General features: G+C 33.3%; 1 protein-coding gene across 1 annotated transcript in view; it reads right to left on the bottom strand.

Moving 5' to 3' along the window:
• Positions 1–24488, bottom strand: part of LOC149806279 (CUB and sushi domain-containing protein 1-like) — a 155017-nt gene that overhangs the window by 30554 nt on the left and 99975 nt on the right. Inside the window, exons 16-19 of the mRNA XM_089935547.1 lie at positions 24305–24475; positions 22320–22448; positions 1758–1949; positions 1150–1338 (exon numbers count right to left, since the gene is read on the bottom strand). Of these exons, the coding sequence (XP_089791673.1) occupies positions 1150–1338; positions 1758–1949; positions 22320–22448; positions 24305–24475 (681 nt within the window). The remainder of the gene's footprint in view (positions 1–1149; positions 1339–1757; positions 1950–22319; positions 22449–24304; positions 24476–24488) is intronic.

Below are 24488 nucleotides of genomic sequence, written 5' to 3'. Positions count from 1 at the left end.
AGACAAACCTGCCATAATGGTCACATCTGTATTGCAGTCACCTGGTGTACCCCCACCCTCATGAAATTTCCTCTCTAAAAGTTATCTAATAAATGGTCACCTGCTTTCTGTGGTCAACAACCTTGTGTTTCCAAGCCAACCAAGACTTGAATTACACACTGGTGTTTCATGCCATCTGCTTGTGCAAAATTAATGCTTACCATTTAATCCAAATTAAAGTTATTTCACTGTGACATCACTGATGTAATGCCACATCTTCCTGGCGTTATCATAAGGCTATGAACTCAGGAAGAGATTGGGCATATAATGAAATGGTTACACTTTCTGTCTCTTATCAATATTAACAATTTGAATAACTGCAATAAGTCTTATGAATGCATATAATGACAACCAAAAGTGACCTGCCATAAATCAGTCACCCATGCTTTCTGTTATGCAAACTGAAGTGATCTCAACAACTTTGTCATAATGAATACAAAACGACCCACCAGCATACACCTTTCATTGTGCTTTGGATAACACATGACTGTGATCTTCAATACGGATAAATATGATCAATTTTTAAAATACTCATTCAGCTATTATTTTATGGACAATCAGTAACAAAAAGATACATAATGACCCTGACTTGGGGGAAATATTAAACTAGGAGTATGAAAATGCACATCAACCGATAAACAGTTTGGTCATTTTGGATTACTGGGGCTACTGTCATTTTGGATTACTGGGGCTACTGTTGTTTCAGATTACTGGGTTACTGTCATTTTGGATTACTGGGGCTACTGTCATTTTGGATTACTGGGGCTACTGTTGTTTCAGATTACTGGGCTACTGTCATTTTGGATTACTGGGGCTACTGTCATTTTGGATTACTGGAGCTACTGTCATTTTGGATTACTGGGGTATTGGCAGAGTTAAATGCTACAAAACTTCAAAAGTACTCACCCTTAGAAGTCTGAATACAAATGACATAATAAAATTATATACCTTGATGGGAACTGGCACAATCATTTCAAACAAACTGAGTTCTTACAATGCAAAGGAAAATGTTAAAGTCTAATGCTCATGTAATTATCAGAGGCTCCTAAGTCAATGTCCTACTATCCAAGTAGGTTTTATTGTTTGTTTTATATATATATAATCAGTTACCTGTGCACACTGGGTCAACTCCTGTCCATGATCCAGAACTGCTACACTGTCTGATTAGGGTCTGGGCACCACCAGAAAAACTATAGCCTACATTGCAGATGTATAGAATTTCCTCACCAAAATAAAAGTTCTCTTTCACTGTAAGGATCGTACCATTGACTGGAACTTGAGGTTTCTTACAGAGTTTTCCTGCAACACAATAAACAAAATCACTCAATTTACTTCAAATTTGTGGGATAGACAAAACACACCACATGTAGCGGATGCTACATCATCGAAAGCAGAGTTTTATTTGTCAATCCCTCAATTTATCTGTCAACAAATTCTACACCTATCAACTAAAATCATGCCTTTATGGGGGTATTAAACAAGATGATTATTCTGTTATATGAAGGGAAGGACAATGGTGATCTATATATAATATGAATTATTATTGTTGTTGTTATTATTATTATTATTACTACTATTATTATTATTATTATTATTATTTAATCAAGATACAAATAAATTATGTTCTTGACTTGTCAAATCAGGTGGTAAAGCTACAAATGACTCCAAAGACCAGCTGTAAAGCCAGGTGTTACAGAATTAGTCTGTTGGTAACTTACGGACACAGGTATGGTTGATGTAGTATGTGTCTCCTTCAAGAAGTCCTGTTTCTGATGGAGCCAGAAGAATCTCATTAGAACCATTCCTGATATAAAGGTCATAACCTGGATAACATTGACACTGATAGCTTCCTGCAGAGTTATTACATATCTGGTTACAGCCTCCATTGTTGATATTGCATTCATTAATATCTGTAATTGAAAATAACATGCAGGTGTAAAGGTCATAACCAGGATTACATAGACACTGATAGCTTCCTGGAGATTTCACAAAATGGCACATGATACCATGCAAATAAAACCCTACAGTCATAGCTGTGTATGGGGGATCTGAGAATCTAAACATGTGTTATGTGGTCCCAAGCAGTGATCAGTGAACAGGACACCAAAAAGCCATGTGGTTCAATTGAGAATATCTTACCAGTGTCTTTATAGATTAGACTATAAAACTTAACCACATATTCAAAGTAAGAAACTAAATGTTTTCTTTAATAATTTTGTACATTTCCAAATAGAAAATAGCTGGTAGACATAGTATTGTCATGCATAATCAACACATATGCACACACACTAATACATTAAATAATAAAATATACAATAGTGGTAAGGCCTAGGATTTTCACAAAAATGTCTGACTCATGAACAGCTCCAAAAATATTCTTGTTCTAATTTACAAGAAAAAATTAGGTCAGTTTATCATATTAGTTTAAAAGAATCTTATTTTGAGAGAAAACAATTTCCTGGTTGAAAAAATATCCTAATTGAAAAAAATATCCTGGATGAAATGAAATACCTAATGCCAATATAGTGTTTGCAGTATGTAAATGAAATACCTAATGCCAGTATAGTGTTTGCAGTATGTAAATGAAATACCTAATGCCAGTATAGTGTTCGCAGTAGGTAAATGAAATACCTAATGCCAATATAGTGTTTGCAGTATGTAAATGAAATACCTAATGCCGATATAGTTTGCAGCATGTAAATGAAATACCTAATGCCAATATAGTGTTTGCAGTATGTAAATGAAATACCTAATGCCGATATAGTGTTTGCAGTATGTAAATGAAATACCTAATGCCGATATAGTTTGCAGCATGTAAATGAAATACCTAATGCCAATATAGTGTTTGCAGCATGTAAATGAAGTATCTAATGCCAATATAGTGTTTGCAGCATGTAAATGAAATACCTAATGCCAGTATAGTGTTTGCAGTATGTAAATGAAATACCTAATGCCAATATAGTGTTTGCAGTATGTAAATGAAATACCTAATGCCAGTATAGTGTTTGCAGCATGTAAATGAAATACCTAATGCCAGTATAGTGTTTGCAGTATGTAAATGAAATACCTAATGCCGATATAGTGTTTGCAGTATGTAAATGAAATACCTAATGCCGATATAGTGTTTGCAGTATGTAAATGAAATACCTAATGCCAATATAGTGTTTGCAGTATGTAAATGAAATACCTAATGCCAATATAGTGTTTGCAGTATGTAAATGAAATACCTAATGCCAGTATAGTGTTTGCAGTATGTAAATGAAATACCTAATGCCAGTATAGTGTTTGCAGTATGTAAATGAAATACCTAATGCCGATATAGTGTTTGCAGTATGTAAATGAAATACCTAATGCCGATATAGTGTTTGCAGTATGTAAATGAAATACCTAATGCCAATATAGTGTTTGCAGTATGTAAATGAAATACCTAATGCCAATATAGTGTTTGCAGTATGTAAATGAAATACCTAATGCCAGTATAGTGTTTGCAGTATGTAAATGAAATACCTAATGCCAATATAGTGTTTGCAGTATGTAAAAAGCATATACTGATTCCTCTGGCTAATGAGCCTCACAGTCCAAATGATCTGATTACCATGCCTCTTACTGACATAACTCATAAAGCACTAAAGGAATATTCCCATGTCAACAGAAGGAAGCCAAGGTTATGCCTGCTTATAAATGTTATTCAAAATCAAATCTAGATAATTACCGACCAATATCTAATCTGCCAACCATATATAAACTTTTTGAAAGATATGCTTCCAAACATCGCTATGGTTACCTGTCAAAGTACCATTTAACTCACCCATCCCAATCTGGATTTAGACAAAATCACTCCTTTCAATATGTGCCAATAAAACTCATTGATGACTGATTGCTTGCTATGGTCAATGGAGAACTGGTTGGAACTATATTCCTTTCAGCTTTGTTTATCAAAATATACTTACATGGAAACTGGAAAAGTACCAATGTTCTCACTTTTTGCTCTCATGGTTCAACTCATACCTATCTACCAGAAGCCAACAAGTTACCATGAGTAACATTAAATCACAGCTGATGTGCATCAACAAAGGATCTATTGTATGGTCTGTATTATTCTTATTGTTTATAAATGATGTTGTTGTTGTTGTTGTAGGGTTTAATGCCATTTTTCAGCACAAGATAGGCTATACATGGTGGCCAGTATAATTGGTGGAGGAAGAACCCTGGAAAACCCTGGGAAGAACCACCAACCCACGAGAACTACTGGCAGGCTTTCTCATGTACCAACGTTAGCCGAGGCTGAGACTTGAATTCACGCAGACAGAGGTGAGATGGCAGTGATCCATAATGGCGAGCGCTTTAGACCACTCGGCCACTCAGGGCCCCGTTTATAAATGACTTGCCCTAATATGTACAACATTAAAAAACTGATCTATATTCTGGTGATGCTACTTTCAATAAGTCTGATTCTAATGTTATAACATTAAATAAATATTTTATGAAGATTTACATCAATATTGGTGATCACTGAATATCATGTTTATCAATACCGTAAAACCAAGGCACTGTTGCTTGGAACTAGGCAAAGATGAACAGTGAACAGAAATCCAAATCATGAGCTGTACATCTTCAATAATCTAACTGAAATTGTTGACACAAAACGTTTTGGAGTTCAAGACTGGTGAAAGTATGTAAAACACATTTGTACTGTAGCAAACTCAATAATTTATCTCTTGCAAAGGATAAAATGTTATGTACCACTCAACTTTAAAAACTTATCTTACAATCCACATCAACCAGCAATTTTATGATCATGAATGGATTGAGAACAAAAAGAAATAAAGCCTTCTCTCTTCTCACTTGTGTCTCTTTGCTCTTTTATTTAATAGATATAGCAAAGAAACCTTTTATAGTATTGTATCTTTTTCTTTGTAAGTGACTTTTCTATCATTTTGTGTCTCTATCATTAATTTTCTTAATTTCTTATTTCCCTATTGGTAGCCTTACTAATTTGATCTCATCTGTCAAATCTTGTTCTAGACAGGTATCAACTGGAATAACCTGGCCAAAACTCTGTGCATATTTAATTAACTTTATTTTAATGTTTAATTTTTTAATATTTAAAATATTTAATTTAATAATAGTGCATAGCCATGCGGTTCTTGTGACAATGTTTATAAAACTTAAAACAATAATGAACTGTTTACTCAGATGTGTCAACTGATAATGTAATATAGCAGTGTCCTTCTACATGAGGAAGATCACAATCATCAAGTAACTGAACAGTGCAGATAACAATGGCCCTGAACCACCACCCCAATTCTCCAAAATGAAATGGGGCAAAAACACATTACCTTCAGTATCTGCCACTTCCCAATTAATCAGGAATAGCATAGTGATATCATTAATATTCATGAAACTGAAGTTACTAATGAAAAAGATGAAGCCAAGGTGTTAATCTAGCTTTGTCTTATACTCAACATTGTCTAAAATATGGCTGAAGGATGAAAAATATACAAAATTAGCAAATCTGACTTATTCTCCACTTTAACCTAAGCCCTGAAAATATGATATTCATTCTTCCTCGTTTGGACAACTAATGCATAATCCAGTTGACAGCAATATTAAATGTATGCATAAACTGTAAAAAAGGGCAGCTAGAATTATTCTAAATTTAGCATTTCATATACACTATCCAAATTTTATTCTCTGAATTGAAATGGATGAAATATGAATTAGTCTACCAAAAGTCCACATTAATGTTCAAAATAAAGACTGACCTTCATCCACAATACTTGCATGGTACATTCCAGTTTAAATTTTTTTTTAAAAAATACCAAAGTCCTAAACTGACACTGATTACAAGAGACAACTGCAGAACACCATTTCCCAAAACAAATACTTCTAAAAAATCATTTGCTTACTATGATGCTATTCTGTGAAATAAAATATCAACAAAACCATTAGATCAGTAACAAATCCAAATGTGTTCAAAACAAACTTTATGGCTACTATGCCAAAAAGCTGATGTCATGGTAAATATTGAAATATTTGCACTGCTGTATATTCTTTTAATGTATGCTGTCATATCATCCTTAATGAATTGAGGCATGTCTTACTATTTTCTTTGTTTGAATTTAAAATAATTTCTTCATCCTGAGGGACTCAGAGGAGAATAGTATATTACAAATAATTGCATTACCCTTATAAAAAAGTATTTATTATATATAATTATTGTAAACTCTAACAAAATGGAGTTCTGAAGTTTAGGTTTGCTGAGCTTTCCTCATACTTTCCTTAATCTCAACTGTTTTTTGGCATTCTGCCTTCCAAAATGAATCTCAAATTCCACATCATTCTAACTACTTAAATAATCATGTTTCTAACTTAAAAAATATGCTGTTATTGACCATTAACTTCTTTTTAAAACAATGGATTAAACATTCTTATTCAAGGCAATGAAGTGTAATTACTTCTGTTTCTTCAGCAAGTCTTTTTAATTTGCCCAACTTCAAATTAATTGGGTCATTCCACTTCATGTACTTTATCTTTGCAAATTGGGTTGTTCCACTTCATGTACTTTATCTTTGCAAACTGGGTTGTTCCACTTCATGTACTTTACCTTTGCAAACTGGGTTGTTCCACTTCATGTACTTTATCTTTGCAAATTGGGTTGTTCCACTTCATGTACTTTATCTTTGCAAATTGGGTTATTCCACTTCATGTACTTTACCTTTGCAAATTGGGTTGTTCCACTTCATGTACTTTATCTTTGCAAATTGGGTTATTCCACTTCATGTACTTTACCTTTGCAAATTGGGTTGTTCCACTTCATGTACTTTATCTTTGCAAATTGGGTTATTCCACTTCAAGTACTTTACCTTTGCAAATTGGGTTGTTCCACTTCATGTACTTTATCTGTGCAAATTGGGTTATTCCACTTCGTGTACTTTACCTTTGCAAATTGGGTTATTCCACTTCATGTACTTTACCTTTGCAAATTGGGTTGTTCCACTTCATGAACTTTATCTTTGCAAATTGGGTTATTCCACTTCATGTACTTTACCTTTGCAAATTGGGTTGTTCCACTTCATGTACTTTATCTTTGCAAATTGGGTTATTCCACTTCATGTACTTTACCTTTGCAAATTGGGTTGTTCCACTTCATGTACTTTATCTTTGCAAATTGGGTTATTCCACTTCATGTACTTTACCTTTGCAAATTGGGTTGTTCCACTTCATGTACTTTATCTTTGCAAATTGGGTTATTCCACTTCATGTACTTTACCTTTGCAAATTGGGTTGTTCCACTTCATGTACTTTATCTTTGCAAATTGGGTTATTCCACTTCATGTACTTTACCTTTGCAAATTGGGTTGTTCCACTTCATGTACTTTATCTTTGCAAATTGGGTTGTTCCACTTCATGTACTTTATCTTTGCAAATTGGGTTATTCCACTTCATGTACTTTATCTTTGCAAATTGGGTTATTCCACTTCATGTACTTTACCTTTGCAAACTGGGTTGTTCCACTTCATGTACTTTACCTTTGCAAATTGGGTTGTTCCACTTCATGAACTTTATCTTTGCAAATTGGGTTATTCCACTTCATGTACTTTACCTTTGCAAATTGGGTTGTTCCACTTTATGTACTTAATCTTTGCAAATTGGGTTATTCCACTTCATGTACTTTATCTTTGCAAATTGGGTTGTTCCACTTCATGTACTTTATCTTTGCAAATTGGGTTGTTCCACTTCATGTACTTTACCTTTGCAAATTAATCTAAGAGGCTCTTCCTCACAAGTTCTCAAACGACTCTTAACACACAATCACCCTAGGTTTTTTCAGTCAGGTAAGTAATCTGTGGAATGAAGGTTGCTTATCTTCAACTGCTTTAACCTTTTAATTGCATCTATGACATTCAACTGTATAAACTGATAATTGCATTTATGACATTCAACTGTATAAACTGATAATTGCATTTATGACATTCAACTGTATAAACTGATAATTGCATCTATGACATTCAACTGTATAAACTGATAATTGCATCTTTGACATTCAACTGTATAAACTGATAATTGCATCTTTGATATTCATTGAACTGTATAAACTGATAACTGCATCTTTGACATTCAGCTGTATAAATTGATCCATGAGCTGTTTATGCATGGTATGGATGTACATCCTGGTGTCTAGAAAATCTCCCCCACTTCATACAGTTCTGAAGAAACAATTTTCAAAGACCTCTCAAGGATTTTACCATGTATTTCAAGGAGTATGTTTCCTGATAACAATACCAACATTCCAAGCAATTTCAAAACCTTTCTAGGAACAGCTTGTCTGTTTGTTTTTTTCTTATTATGCTATAAAATGTGTATATCCAGGGTTCTCAAAGTCCATAATATTTCTGCTTTTAAAACATCATCTTTTGCTATGCAATTACCAATAATACCTGAAGGCAGAGCAGTTGCTGATGTGGGGGTACCATTGACCTTGCAATCCATAGAAAGGGTACAGTTCCAGAATCCTCTCTTTTCATCCCAGACTCATACAATGAATGTAATGTGATAGCATATGAGTTTGCATTTCTCAAGCATTTCTCACTTTTCATATCAGCCTCAAAAGCACTTTCTCCAGTTCTGGAAATGTTTAGTATCTTTTTGCAAGCATACGAATTGCCTTGTTTTTATGTATTTTCTCACAAGCATTACAAATTGCCTTGTTTTCATGTATCTTCTCACAAGCATTACAAATTGCCTTGTTTTCATGTATCTCCTCACAAGCATTACAATTTGCTTGTTTTTAGTTATCTTTCCACAAGCATTACAAATTGCCTTGTTTTCATGTATCTTCTCACAAGCATTACAAATTGCCTTGTTTTTATGAATCTTCTTACAAGCATTACATATTGCCTTGTTTTTAGTTATCTTTCCACAAGCATTACAAATTGCCTTGTTTTTATGTATCTTCTCACAAGCATTACAAACTGCCTTGTTTTTATGTGTCTTCTCTCAAGCATTACAAACTGCGTTGTTTTCATCTGCCTTCAATGTTTTCCACAATCCACAATAAGGTCGGTGACATTCCCATTTGCAATTGTATACACAGCTAATGGTACGTAAGTGTGAGTTAGGTCAGTTATTTGCATTGTTGGTCTGATTACAAAGGAACACTACTCATTCCAATACCTAGCAGTGTCATGTACTAATTCACCAACTCATATTACTAGAATGTAGAACATAATTCTCAACAGACTAGAGCCTCAAGCAGAGAAAATTATTGCTGAAGAGCTGGCAAGCTTCCAAGCAGGAAGTAGCACCACAGAACAAATCTTTAATCTAAGACTACTTTGTGAGAAATATCTTCACCATCAACACAATCTATACCATGTCTAAAGCCTTTGACAGGGTATGACATGCAGACTTATGGGCAACTATGTGAAAGTACAACATTGACTCAAACCTGGTGTTGGTTACAGAATACCTCCATGACAAAGCCAGCAGTGCTGTCATCATCAATGGCAACATATGAGATTGGTTCTGAATAACAGCTGGAGTCTGACAGGGTTGTCTACTATCACCCACACTCTTCAACATTTTTAAGAAAGGGTCATGGAGGATGCCTCAGAAGACCATGAGGACACTCTTAGCAGAGGACATAGAATAGTTGATATTGTTGCTTTAATGATGACATTGATGGCTTAATAGTATTGAGCAACTCAATACAACCTCCACAGCATACAATATGGAGATTAGCACCAAGGGACCAAGAGATAATATTCAGTTGACAGAAGATGAAAACAGTTACAAGCTTCTGATACTAGGGGTCAATTATAACATAAGAGGGCTCCCACTCAAAACAGCTTCCCATGACTGCCGAGACAACAACAGCACTAACAAGGTTGAGACCAATATGGAAGGACAGCAACATTGCTCTTGGTTCTGAAATAAAGCTGATGTGCTCAAATGTCATATCCATCTTTCTGTATGCTTGTAAAACATTGATGCTGACAGCAAATCCAGAAAGAATGAATCAAAATTTGGGACTGAGATGTTACCACAAGACCTTGGGCATCTCAAAATATTACATTGACCACATAATCAATAAAGAGGTCCACATTAAGATCCAATGATCCATCAGACAGGACAAAGACTTCCTGACCACTAAAAATGTGCAAACTGAAGTCATGTCTTGCTATTATATGGACTAGCAAATATAATCTTGCAACACAAAGTAAGAGGGTGCAGAAGAAGTCAAGCAGACAGATAAAGAGTTGGAAAGACTACATTAAAGAGTGGACATGCATGGGGTTTGGAGATTCCCATAGGTCATTGGAGAACAGGGAAAGGTTTAGAGAACTGGTGTTGAAATCATCTGTGGTACCCCGATGATCTTTTGGGTTATGGGATTGATAATGATGATTACAATGATGTATGCTCTTCAATTTTTTATAAAAACTTTCTATTTTTCATATTATATTTTTGCAATTTGGATGTTAGTGCTGATCAAATTCAAGGTATTGAAGTAATGTAAGTTTTTTTCAAGTACTTTTCAAAAGCAAAAACAGACTTTTGTGAAATTCAAGGATATTCCAAAACAACTCCCTGAATTCAAGGATGTTTCAAAGCTATGCAAACATCACATTTCTCTTTCACTCTCAGTTTTTTCATTTTCATAACATTAATGAAAGTTATGTTTCTGTAAAAATTATTATGTTGGGTTTGGGAGTCAAGACCATTTTTATCATGTCACATGTTCTGGCAGACATGAATATTGTCTCCAGTGTGGTAATAAGACCAGTCACTCAGAAACAAAATCACCTCATTACTGTGCAAGTTCTTGTTCATATCAAAATTCATACAATATCTTGATGATGCAAACATATATTACCAGTTTAATCAAAATTAGTTTAGAAAAATGACCTTCAGATTGGTGATTGAAGGTTACATTTTGTTTTGCTTGGTTTTAGTGACACCTTTAACACATTATTGGCTTTTTCAAGCCAAGAAATTGGGAACTGAGTATCTCTCCCAAGGACACACAAAGGCAGCCAACCAAGGCTGACCTTAGCAGGTATCCAACCCACATTGGATTATGCATTTTATTATTACTCTCTGGTCTTAAAATAAGTAATAGAAAATAGCAAAATCAAACAAGTTTTGTACTTGTCAAAAATAATTTATTTCCCTAGAATACAAAGTGAAAATATAAAAATAACTTATGGTATTGCAAATTATATCCAAAATAATCCAAGAATTACTAACTCAAGTCCCAATGAATAAGGTTCTGAACAGACTTTAGTGGTATTCTAAATAAATTCCAATACTGAAGGTGTTGATGTGCCTGTAGTGGCCATTAGTCTCTAATGTGCTAATGTACCAAATGACCTGAATTGTAATATTGTGCCAACAGTCCTTTGTTGAATCATGGTAATTCAAGTTATTGTCTCTGTCCAAGAATATTTTTGAGCACTTTGCATTTCCAGAGAAGAATAATTTGAATTAACTAATTTTAGCCCAACTCAAACACTGGACACAACAAATGATTAGGCTTGAAGATTTTATACCCTGAATGAGTAGATAAATAATAAAACACTAAGACACAAAGCAAGCTATAATCTGTCAAGGTCTGTTACTAGAATTATAATATAGATTGTGGTAAACATCAGGTAGACCAGGTATTTCATGGAGATGTCCAATGTTCTGGACTCAGACTGAGATCAACAACTCACTGCCTCTTACAGTTTGTTCTGCACTATAACAATCAACTCTAGAAATTGCACAATCAGGTAGTATTTTCCAAATGAAATCATACTGTAAGAATGAATTGTGCTAGGTGTCAGCCATTTTGAGTTCTTAAAGTAGCATGTGTTTTAAGCAGCATTTGTAAAAACATTTGCTAAATGAATTGTGGGTCCAATGTACAAATAAAATTTAGTTTCAGACCCATTCATGTCAAACTGAAGTATCCAGATGTGTAAATGATTGTTTACCTGGAAAATGGCAAACTGGATGAACAAATCCTTGGCCACTTCATATGCATACTCAAAGAACTAGTCACAATTTTAAATCTATTGAATACAAAGATACAGCTAATCTTTTTAATAAAGGTAAAAAAATATTTATTGAATGTTCATTAGGCAAGCCATACTCAGAATTAGGTTGAACACTCCTCATGTGCAACTTATGCTGCATCAATAAATTTAATATTTTCTACCTGTCAAACATCACATTAGTTAGTTTTTCAAGGTCTGTGTTTTGTATATTTAACTTGTATTGTGTGCTTGACCTTTTTCTGTAATTGAGAGTTTAGGTTTTTCCTACCTGACTATTCTCATATATTTTTCATCCTCGTAAGTTATAAATAAGTTATTTAATAACACTTGAGCTCAAAGCTGAGCCTTATATACAAACCTAGAATGTTCTGGAAGTGAACTTGTGACCCACATCCTGGCCATTTTATTGGGCCTTAGGCTTTTATATAAGGTTAGGATAAACAAAATCATTCATTCTTATCTTAAAATCCTATCAGTTATGTTCAGATACAACTGAGAGGAAGCATTTGTTGAAAAATTATTCATTAATAACAAAGTGTTCATTGACAGTTTTTAACTTAAACACTATTATGGGATTATCATGAATTCATTCAACAACATTCTGGATAATATCATTGTGATACATCAAGACTTGGTACATCAGCCTATTCAAGTCCACTGGTACATCAGTACATTCAATATTTGCATTCATTCAGACCACTCTGACCAATCCAGTGGCCTAAGTCGTTAGAGCAGCTGCCATGAATGTGGGAGGTCATGGGTTCAAATCCCATCCAAGTCATACCAACAACATATAAATTTGGTAGTAGCAGCTGCCTCACTTGGCACTCCACATTAAGTGGTTAGTGTTAGGACTGGTTTCAGGATAATGTGACTGGGTGGGACATGATGTAACATGTCTATGGCATGATGCCCTAGTGCTAGACATCACTATAACCTGCCACACAGCAGACATCATAGTGATGGCACAAACACAAAGTCAGACCACTAAATACATTGTTTTATGTGATAGAACTTTTAGGCTTATTTGGAACTGAATTCACAATACTGTAAATTCCTCTTAAATGCTCATTTTATATTTTAGAGAAATATTTATTTGTTGTTGTTTTAATAAATTTGCTGTTTTGGCTTCATTCTGTTCCTTGGCAAAAAATGATAGAGTCATAACAGTCTGTCATTTACAGAGAACTTAAAACAGCTTCATGTCTCATTCATTATTCTGTGCCTAGAGAAGTTGCTTTTTATGCAATACACCAATCCCTAGATAACTCACGCCCTGATAACTTGTGACACGCTTATAGCATGGGGTCAGTCATGGATCCCATTTTTTAAACCAGAAAATACCAAAACATTAATCTCTACTTGTTGAACTTGAAGAAAATCTTATCAAAATTGGTAACCAAAACCTTGATTTATCACTCATTTTATCATCGAAAATGGTAGATAGGACCTGGAAATTTGAATCAACATTATCATATTTTCAACTTTTAATAAGAAGTCATATAATTTGTTACAATCTCTTTCCAAACAACATTCTTACTACACCATTATTAAAAATATTCAAGGAAATTTTGATCAATAAAAGTGTTACTTATGCCAAGTGGAGGCAGTACTTTAACAAATAAATACCAAACTTTTATCATGTAAAAATTTGTGTTTTATTTATATATTTTAGTTCCTTTTAAATGTAAACATCATAAATTGAATGTGTCCTCTTGTATTTAAACATATAATGCATCAATCAACCATAACAGCTATGTCTATGAGCATTTCTCTGAGAACCTAAGTACCGGTAAGTGCTAATCGTGTTTTGATATTGGACTAATGGCAGTATCTGTTACATTGCTGCACCTCATTAAAAGCCTCCTTTATATTATCATGTTGATTGTGTCTTTTGAATCAAATAAAAGATTTGAATAAATGAAAAGTTATAAGTCATGCAAATCACACATGCTTAAGATCTAGCAGCATCAGTCATTTCAGTTGATTAATTGAACACTTGCAAAAATGTTATTGTGTACGTAATATAATTAAACTACCTTAAATTAACCTACTCAGTCATAACTGTGATCAAAGATAGCAAGGCAACTAAGTGAAATGAACACTTCATAAAATAAAGAGCTTCAAATCAGGGAACCCAGAACTATCTCTTGCAGGAAATAATCATCCAATAGAAAATGTCAAACATGAAAAGCTTGTAGGTGTGACCGTAGATAATAATTTATTATGGAATTACTATATTGATAAGCTTTGTAAAATACTGTCATCCAAAATTGCCCTACTCAGCAGAATCAAGAAATATTTACCTATGGAAACTCTAAATCTATACTACAAGTCATATATTCTTCCAACAATGGATTATTGTTCAAATGTATGGGAAAACTGTGCTAAATCTGAGCTTGACAGGATTTATAAACTTCAGAAACGAGCAGCATGTGTAATTTTAGATGCATCTATTGATCATCCCTCAAAAGCATTATTTACAGAACTCAAATGGTTCACAATATATGACAGGATAGATTTTCCCAAGGCAGTTCTTTTATATAAATGTCTACGTGGAACTGTACCAGAGTATCTTCAGGACTTATTCAGGCCTTTTTCAACACAATACCAGTTGAGATCAATATCACATGGAAACCTTCTACCACCAAAACCAAGAACAGAACAATTTAAAAAGAGCTTCCAATACTCTGGTACAGTTCTGTGGAACAAGCTTCTACTACATGTAAAATCTGCTGAAAATATTAGAGTATTTAAGAAGAGATATATCATGAGCATGTATGTGCTTCTAATAGATAATGGAATTAAGTATTTTAATACTAAACATGTTAAAATAAACAGTAGTTATTGCTATCTTCATATAATGCGCATTATTATACTCTCCTTAGAGGGCCTCAAGGGAAAATAGTCCTTGACTAATATGTCGCCCTCTATAAATAAAGCATTATTATTATTATTATTATTATTATTATTTCACAGATAAGGGTCATTGTGGGGGAAAAGATTTTCAAAGAATCCCTGAATTAGCACTCAGAGATATCCTGAAGGATAAAAAGAAGTTTCACTATTACTTGCTATGAAATCAAGGCATCAATATTTTACTAAGTGAACAATCAAAAATTGAGTTTTGATATAGACGATCAACTAACAAAATAATTGTCGCTAGTTTTTTTAAAAAAAGGAATATTGTTGGGTGGTGTATAAATAGTATGGTTCCCTGCTACACTCTACACTATTATATACCACTCAGGGAACCAGACTCTAAATCAACAAAATAAAAAACAATGACATAATTCACAAGTGTTTGCATACATGTGATGGTTGTTGAAACCAGTTGGAATAATGTTAACCATGCTTCAGATATTGGATATTCTTTCAAATGAATGTAATTTATACAGAATAAATAACAACTTCACTAGAAAAAGAGCTTTATTGACAATTATTCTCAATGCAATTATAAAATGAGAATTCAGTCATTAAATAGTCCAGTTTCCACCATAACCCCACTTTTTTCTGGATGTCAAGTGGATTTTTTGGGGAGGGTCCTCACTTATAGTGTGGTCTGTGTTTCTGGACCCCTGTTGTAAACAAGTTATTGAGGGAGAGGTGTATATCTGTACATTACAATAAAAATTAAGAAATGGATGATGACAAAGTAATATTGTTTCCAGATGTATAATCACATGGGATATCCAATTTTCCATGTTAAAATGTACATTATCTTTTGATATTAAATGGGAATATAGAGAAATATGTGAACAGTTACAATGACACAAGATGAAATTTAAAGATCAATAACAGGCTCATCAAAATTGATCAACCATTAATTGTAATCAGTGTAAGACAATGTCTTTTGGATACATGGTAATTAATGATCAACCATTAATTGTAATCAGTGTAAGACAATGTCTTTTGGATACATGGTAATTAATGATCAACCATCAATTGTAATCAGTGTAAGACAATGTCTTTTGCATACTCAGTAATTAATGATAAACCATCAATTGTAATCAGTGTAAGACAATGTCTTTTGCATACTTGGTAATTAATGATCAACCATTAATTGTAATCAGTGTAAGACAATGTCTTTTGCATACTTGGTAATTAATGATAAACCATTAATTGTAATCAGTGTAAGACAATGTCTTTTGCATACTTGGTAATTAATGATAAACCATCAATTGTAATCAGTGCAAGACAATGTCTTTTGCATACTTGGTAATTAATATCTTCATTGTTCCCCTAAACTGAAATGGTCAACTGGCACATTTGTTGTTTGACATGCTGATGGCACTTAATAATGGAAGAATATATTTTTAAAAACCTGTTATATATACATTAAATTTTTCAAAAAAGACTTTGTCTAAAAATGCCCAACATAAAAAAAAACTCTTAAGCATTCAAGTTTTATTATCAAAAATCATATATTTGAATGCTTGAACATTTAACTTTTCTGACCAATTTTCAATTATTTGTATTAGTTGTCACACTATTACACAAAATGGCTTACTTTTAAATGTAATGACTACATCATCAAGAACAAGATGATATCAAAATGATAAAAATGAAAGTTGAACTAATCTGGTCAGGAGTTTTGACATAAAATCAGGAGGATTTTGACTGGCCTTATTTTAGAATACAAATAGACAAGCATGATAACTATTAAACGAAATTCCTTTGTCGATATTAAATAATGAAATTCCTTTGTCGATATTAAATAATGAAATTCCTTTGTCGATATTAAATAATGAAATTCCTTTGTCGATATTAAATAATGAAATTCCTTTGTCGATATTAAATAATTAAATTCCTTTGTCGATATTAAATAATGAAATTCCTTTGTCGATATTAAATAACAAAATTCCTTTGTCGATATTAAATAATGCAGTTGAACTGACACTACATCTTCAGCAGCTAAGTTATATAAATGTGGCAAAGGTCAGAGGTCAGCTCAAGACAGATCAGGAGATTAGCAAAATTCGGTTAAGAGTTTCAACTTGAAATTAGAAGGATTTTCATTAACCAAATTTTAGGTATGCAAGTGGACAAAGATGACAACTACTGGACACATTTCCTTTGTCTATATTGACCCATTTCAGACAGGATACAAGTCCAGTCATACTTTACCTTTTCATACTGGATACAAGTCCAGTCATACTTTACCTTTTCATACTGGATAAGATTCCAGTCATTAGTTCACTACATTTCATCTACCACTTATTGAATTTTATGTTTAACTGTGTAATACATCATTATTTTATGTGTACTCTTTTTAAAGAGGGAAATAAAGGCATTTGATTTGAAAACTGAATTTTGATCAAAATGACCATGATCTCATCTACGTTGAAATAAACAGATCAGATAATAAGTAGCTAATTGGTAGTTTTTACTCAGATAGTCACAATGATGAAGATTGATGATCTTCAAAAGAACTTCATGCTAATGGGACATCTGAGAACTTCACTGCTCATAAAGATTGCTGTATACTGATATATGTGCATAAGATAATGAAACTTAACTGCATTCCTGGAAATTTACCAATATAAACACAACAAAACTCAGACACATTAATTTAGAATTTAATATGGAATAAAAACGCTCAAACAAATTTAACAGCTTTGTCAACTTTCTAGCAAGAATCTATTTTGCTTGATTTTTATAGTTTTTTTAAAATTTACTTTCATGAGGACTGGAGAAGTTCTCATGCAAGTAAATTTTAAAAAAATATAAACACCTTTGACATTCTTTATGGAGTTTTATTATTTTAATTATTATTTTTCACTATCTTAAACAGCATAAAATTACCCACATCCAAGCACTTACATAAAGGATGTAAAATTATTATGGCAGACTTACAAATTGCACAGAAAGTAATAAAAAATACCTAAAGCATGTTTTTACTTTTAAAATTTTTTTAAAACCTTATATTTTCAATTAAAAGGTATATGACTTCAAAGAAAAGTTCATGCTTCTTAAATTGCTATATAACTTTAAAAAACTATAATTTTAAAAACTTGTCCTATAAAGCCAGATTGACTAACATCACTGCATTGTCTCATGCTGATATACCACTGATTGAGCAATTTTCTAGATCAACACATATACCTGTTTGATTGGACTTACCGTATATACTCGCGTATAAGCCGAAAATTTAGGCAAAAAATAAGGCCTGGAAGAATGGGGGTCGGCTTATCTGTGGGTCAAGGTCCAAGTCTGAAATTTTTTACGCTTTTTTCCCTTGATTTTTAGTATTTATTGTTTCTGTCGATTGCCGAAAATGAGATCACATACCTAATGATGCCACATGGCTCATAAGATTTGTGCTGTCGTGAAGTGAAACAAATATTTTATTTCTAACTTAACTGGTAGGATAATGAATGAAAAACATGTTTTAACGTATTGGTGTGTATTTGACAGATGTCCATCCACCAGAAAATGCAGCCATACGTGTTATTTGAGCCACGGTGGTGCATGTATTTTCCAAAAGAACCGCCATATTAGTATCTCCAGTCAAGTATTTAACCCTCAGCTAATCAGTAATCATTGAACTCTATGGTATCGTACAAATGCATGCTAGCTTATTTCAGTGTAAATATGAAAAGAATCGACGTAAAAAAAATGAAAGAATTACGATACTGAAGGTATATACGACAAACATTTTGATCGAGAGTAGAAATACATGTACGATAGTCTTAAAGGAACAATATCGAGAGGCTCCATAGGGGTTTGTTGCGCACACGCTTAGGAAGGGTAAATAACAGGGCAATATACCAGTCAGCGTGAATAATTGTAAAACAATATAATTTGTGGAATTTCTTTGACAGGTGTTTAAGAAGTAATTGGCAGCCACAGTTTATATACTACTGTTGTTTGGTTATTAGTAAAGCAAAGTGGTTTGTTAGCGGTTGAGTGTTGTATAATAGCTACCATATGCTTAATCTGTGGTAAATGCCTCGGGGATAATATGAAGAGATCTCGCTAGGATTTTAAAACTAGGAGTCCATGACTCCCATTTTGGTAAAAATAGGAATTCCACCATCAAAAGTTGCAGTCCCTTCTTTTATACAGAATCAACATAAACGTACATGCATCTATTTGTAGAAGGAGAGGTTTTCGTAATGTAATCACTCACTATAATATAGCTTCATTACAAATGGTCCATTGACATGATCACAATTTTTTTTGGTTTATTTATTTGTCTACGTCCTTGTAGTAATTTTAGGCAATTATTAAATAGTATCTTATTTGCTGTTCCTCCCCCCACCCCCCCGTATTTTCGCAAATACGTGTCAGGTCGGAAAACAGATTAGACCTTACAGCACATCTCGCGAATTCCACAACATAGCATTGTCCCATACGTTTTCTGGCCTACATAATTTTCAATTTAAAGTTAAATCTTTAATCAAATAATACCTTGGCGTTGCTTTCAATGATCTGTATATTTTTCTGAAAATAGTTGCCCGATGGTTTAGAAAACAGACAATCTAATAAACTAGTACATCCCAGACTTAGCGAAGTCCGCCATTATTTTCCGTTAGGCCTAATGGTTCACTTAGAGTTTCGAACTAATTTTATGATGAAATAGTGTACATGAGGCAGTCAATAATCACCGATTCTGATCTTAGAAAACATGTTTGTATGTTTTATCATTAAAGGGTATCATGCAGGAAATTGATAGTTGCTAACTTACTCGGAAAAGGGTTAATGGTCAATCAGCTATCAAAACATATGTTTGTGAATGGGTAAGAATTTGTTTGTCAACGTAATTGATATCAAAACTAAGCCTAGCTACTGATGTACTGATGAATACATTTTGATACAACACTAAAACTAACCCGGCTAAGGCAAGCTGCATTTTTAAAAAAAGTATGGTCAGTCAGTGTACCTCTTAAATAGCTCTTGTTCGTCCATCAGTGATACTGAATTTTGTCAATCCAAGTCAGGACTTATTCCAAACACTAAGCTAGGCATCACACACTTTCTTACAATTGGCTACTGTCCTATCTGAACTATCAATGCTAGAAGCTTTAGCACTCTTCTGAATCTTGTTACAATCTTCGTAAGTTTGCCGTTTAACCCCAAAATACTTATCCAAATTACGAATGGCATTTTGTCGAAGTCTCAACATGTCTTGATTCTCATGCACTACTTATTCCGATACATTTGGAAATGAACACAGTAACGAAAGCTAAAGTTGTTTATTTGATGTACTTTTTTTATAAATGACCACATGTACATCTCTGGGTCTTTCTGACTCTGAATTCAATGACTGTAAATATCAGTACATTTTCACATCTGGCTGCCAGTCAAACAAAGCCTTTGATCTTGCCGCACAGCTATTGCATCATGTTCTTTTTGATGTAATCTTATAATGGCAACATGTATGTACATCAAGGGGTCTTTCAGTCACTGAATTCTGTCATTGTAAATATCAGCATAGCTAATTATAATCACATTTTCCCACAAAGCAGGTGGCTGAAGCAGGACTGGCAAGTCTTTGAAATTTGCCGCACACCTATAACGTGAGTACGGAGGACTCCTGCCTCAGGGATTTTCTGTGTCCCAGATCAAAAATTGGCATCCAAATACACGTAATTAAGCGTTTCTGAGATCTCTGATAGGTTTGTTTTGTTGCACAATGCCAATGACTTTACTAATCAGATGTATTGTTTAATGAGATATGGTTGTGGACATGGTTTCTGCTCAAAGTTATAAACTGTCACAATGCTTGAATTATGTCCACGCTGAAACCAATCATATTTTGATCAACTGAATCACACTATCAGATGACCATGATGACAATGACGATGTATATGATGAAAACATGCCCGTAACAGAAGCCGAGTTTCATGAACTGTTTGGCGAGTCTGATACAGAGCCAGATTTTGAAGGATTCTAAAAGTGATAGAACTTTTATAATTCATTATTTTAGAAAGAGGATTAATTAAATTTCCATTAAAACTTAACACTTTAGAATTGTTTTTATTTCAACATATAAATTAGCTTTCTTACTTCATTTTATTTAATAATGTGACTTGCTGAAATAAACGTATTCAGAACTCACTTTGTGCATCTCGTGATGTACCGGTAGTCTAAAAATTATGTGTCGGCTTATACGCAGGTTGTGCACTTTATAACAGTTTTACTGCTTCAGTTTGGGGGGGGGGGTCGGCTTATACGCGAACAGGCTTATACGTGAGTATATACGGTAGGTATGGAAAGACTAATATAAGCACATCACATCAGTCCTTTTAAAGCAACAAGTTACCTTTCATACTGTCATTTTTCAGCTATGGCAAGTCTATTTGGTTTCTTGTTGGACTGTTTGATGGAATGTGGTTGATATAAACAAGAGAAATTTTGACCCTATATTTTAAGGATCTTATATTTTACTTTTTACAGATTTTTCTAACAGTATTATATTTTATCTTCTTTTTCCTGTTGATTTGGAATGGTTGATCTACCAACAGTTTTTCTGCAATTCTTTATATTGACAAATTTTAACACCTAACTTTTAATCTACACCATATACCAAGTACGATGTTGACGTCACATTAGGCTTTAATATAGGTATACATTGTTAGAATGTTCTTTTCTAGACTTATATTCTATGTAGTAGTCTATCATAATTGTGCTGTAGTACTTTTCTCCCAACCTGTATCCAGAAAGAAAACTTTTATTCCAGTCTGAATCCAATACAATTCTGATGTTCAGAAATTTTCAATAATGATATGTAATAAAGTTGTAAAATAAATCATGATTGGCATTACTACTCCTATTCATTTGTATTAAAATTAAAAACCCGTTAGATGAATATATGTGTAGGTCACAACAGATTATAACTCTAATATGCCTTCTCCCCCCCACCACCATGGTAACATATGTTTTCATCTCTCTTACATTTTCATGCTTTGCTCATGCCACAATCTATATCTATGGAGCCCATCACTCAAAAAGCATCCTGGGAAAGGTGTGCAAATCTTTAAAACAGTTGAAAACGGAAGAACTATTGGTATATTTCAGCAAATTATATCCCTTGTACTATAGATAGACGATAATAATATAACCTTGCTGAAGTCACATATATATAATTTTAACGCCACTGGCTTCTGATAAATTTTAGTATTATTGTCTATTGAATACTGATGCAATCTCATTGGGTAATGTATAAGACAATAACTTAAGCATTCAAAAACAGCAATCCACTTAGAATGAGGAGAGATTTATTTTCCTTACCTGTACATGTTGATCCAGCGCCAGATTGCTTCTTGTAGCCTGGTTTACAGTCACATCTGTAAGAACCTACCATGTTGTTACACACCTCTGCATTAAGATTACATGGTGATTTCTCACATTCATTTACATCTATTGGAAATGGAGGAAAAAAGTATATATATATATATATATATATATATATATATATATATATATATATATATATATATATATATATATATATATATATATATATATATATATATATGTTCAACCCTTTACTTTATAACAAGAGTCTCTCTATGGGACTGGGACTGAAAATTTGCATGAGAAATTCATTTCTTCCCTTCTCTTACCTTATTCAATTGCAGAGTATTGCAATTATCTCAGAAGATACTAAATTTGGTAACAAAAATAATTTTTATATGCCTTATTTAATATGATGATACATTTCAGTACAAAAATCTATCATGGCCTCTGACCTTAATCTTGGCCCATATAGTCAATAAACTATTGAAACACAACAACTGAAATTATGCTCAAATTTCCAAAATCTATAATTTTGCTTTCAATGAACTTAGAATCAGTAAAGGGATAATACTGTTACTATATAAACATAAATGTCAAACTTCTACAATATTGAAAGGAACTGAGTATGAATAATAATTTCGGAGTTTTGAGTCGTCTGATTTCACTTATTGCGCTATGATAGTTTTATGATTTTGGTGTCTGATATCACAGGTAAAGTACCAGTCAACTCATCTCAAATACTGTCAAGATATACCCACACACCAAGTTTGGCTAATGCCAAGATATACCCACATGCCAAGTTTGGCTAATGCCAAGATATACCCACATGCCAAGTTTGGCTAAGTCCATAAATAATAAATTTATTATGTGATGGCAGATCTGGGTCTGTGCAGTTTGCAGTTAGATTAAACTTCTAAGCAAATATATACAGTACGGAACAAAAGTACACAAGACAGAATAATACTTTCTAGTTTTTGTTTAGTATTTTATCTAGTAGGCACTTAAAAATATTGGGAGAAATATAAAGTCTTAACAAGTGTGATGTCTAATATGATGACTGACCAACAAAATGATCATTGGGTCATCAGGAAACCAGAAACTAACAGTATTTATAAGTCTTGTAAACATCAAGTGTTCTAAAAACATCTATAAAGTATGTAATGATAGAGGGTCATACCTGTAGAAACATCATCAAGTTATCATGTAACACTGAAATCCCTTCATAAGAGGCAGGGCAATATACCGAGTTTTATGTTAAGCAACTCCTTTTACAAGTTATATCTTATAGATAGTTAAATCTATGAAACAGGAGAGCAACCGTGGCCCCATCAATGGGATTTTCTTTAAGTAATTTGAAACAATTCGTACTTACAAGGGATTTACAAACCAACTTGTTTTGAATGACCAGCCAAACAAGAGGTTTTCAGTATCATTTCATATTGGTGACCATAATTTGGCTTTATTTCTTAAACTCACAAAGTTTAATGCCTCTCGTTGACGAGTTACATTATCAATGTCAAACTCCTTCATACACAAACACATGCACTCACAGCTGAACAGCATGTTTGCATAATCCTAGAAATATAGTGCTGATTAAAAGTTAACACTAGGTTAAAAAATGTAAAGTTACAATTGCACAAATTTTTAGATGGAAACAAATATAGAAACATGGTCCAACAAGATAAAAACATAAAAGGTAATGATGTCAGAATTCTTTAAAAGGTAATGATGTCAGAATTCTTTAAAAGGTAATGATGTCAGAATTCTTTAAAAGGTAGCTAAAATGAATGATAAAGGGAAAACATAATAAACTTTAAATACATGGTGAAAATCTGTCATATAAACTTAATTCTTTAAAAGAAAACCTGGTAGTGCTTGTATTTCAAAATAGAAAATGTCTTATTAAGTGGATCATATCCATTTTTTTATCTGTTGCAGGACTGGCAAGATTTTTCATTAGAGTTATGTTCCCTTACCAATGCATTCTGGTAGATCATTCAAAGTCTGATTGCTGAGACAGAGAACTGTACGATTGTGGCTGAGCTGAAATCCAATAGCACAAATCACATTTAGGATACCTCCAGACTCGACAATAGAGGGTGAAAGTGCCATACTGTTACGGATCACAGGTAATGGACACTTCAACTCTGAAATAAAGCA

This window comes from Sinohyriopsis cumingii, chromosome 2, assembly GCF_028554795.1.
Source record: "Sinohyriopsis cumingii isolate HCF-2022 chromosome 2, ASM2855479v2, whole genome shotgun sequence".
In the NCBI taxonomy this organism is placed as follows: domain Eukaryota; kingdom Metazoa; phylum Mollusca; class Bivalvia; order Unionida; family Unionidae; genus Sinohyriopsis; species Sinohyriopsis cumingii.
Note: the sequence above shows the minus strand (reverse complement) of the source record. Positions and strands in the feature narration are given on the sequence as shown.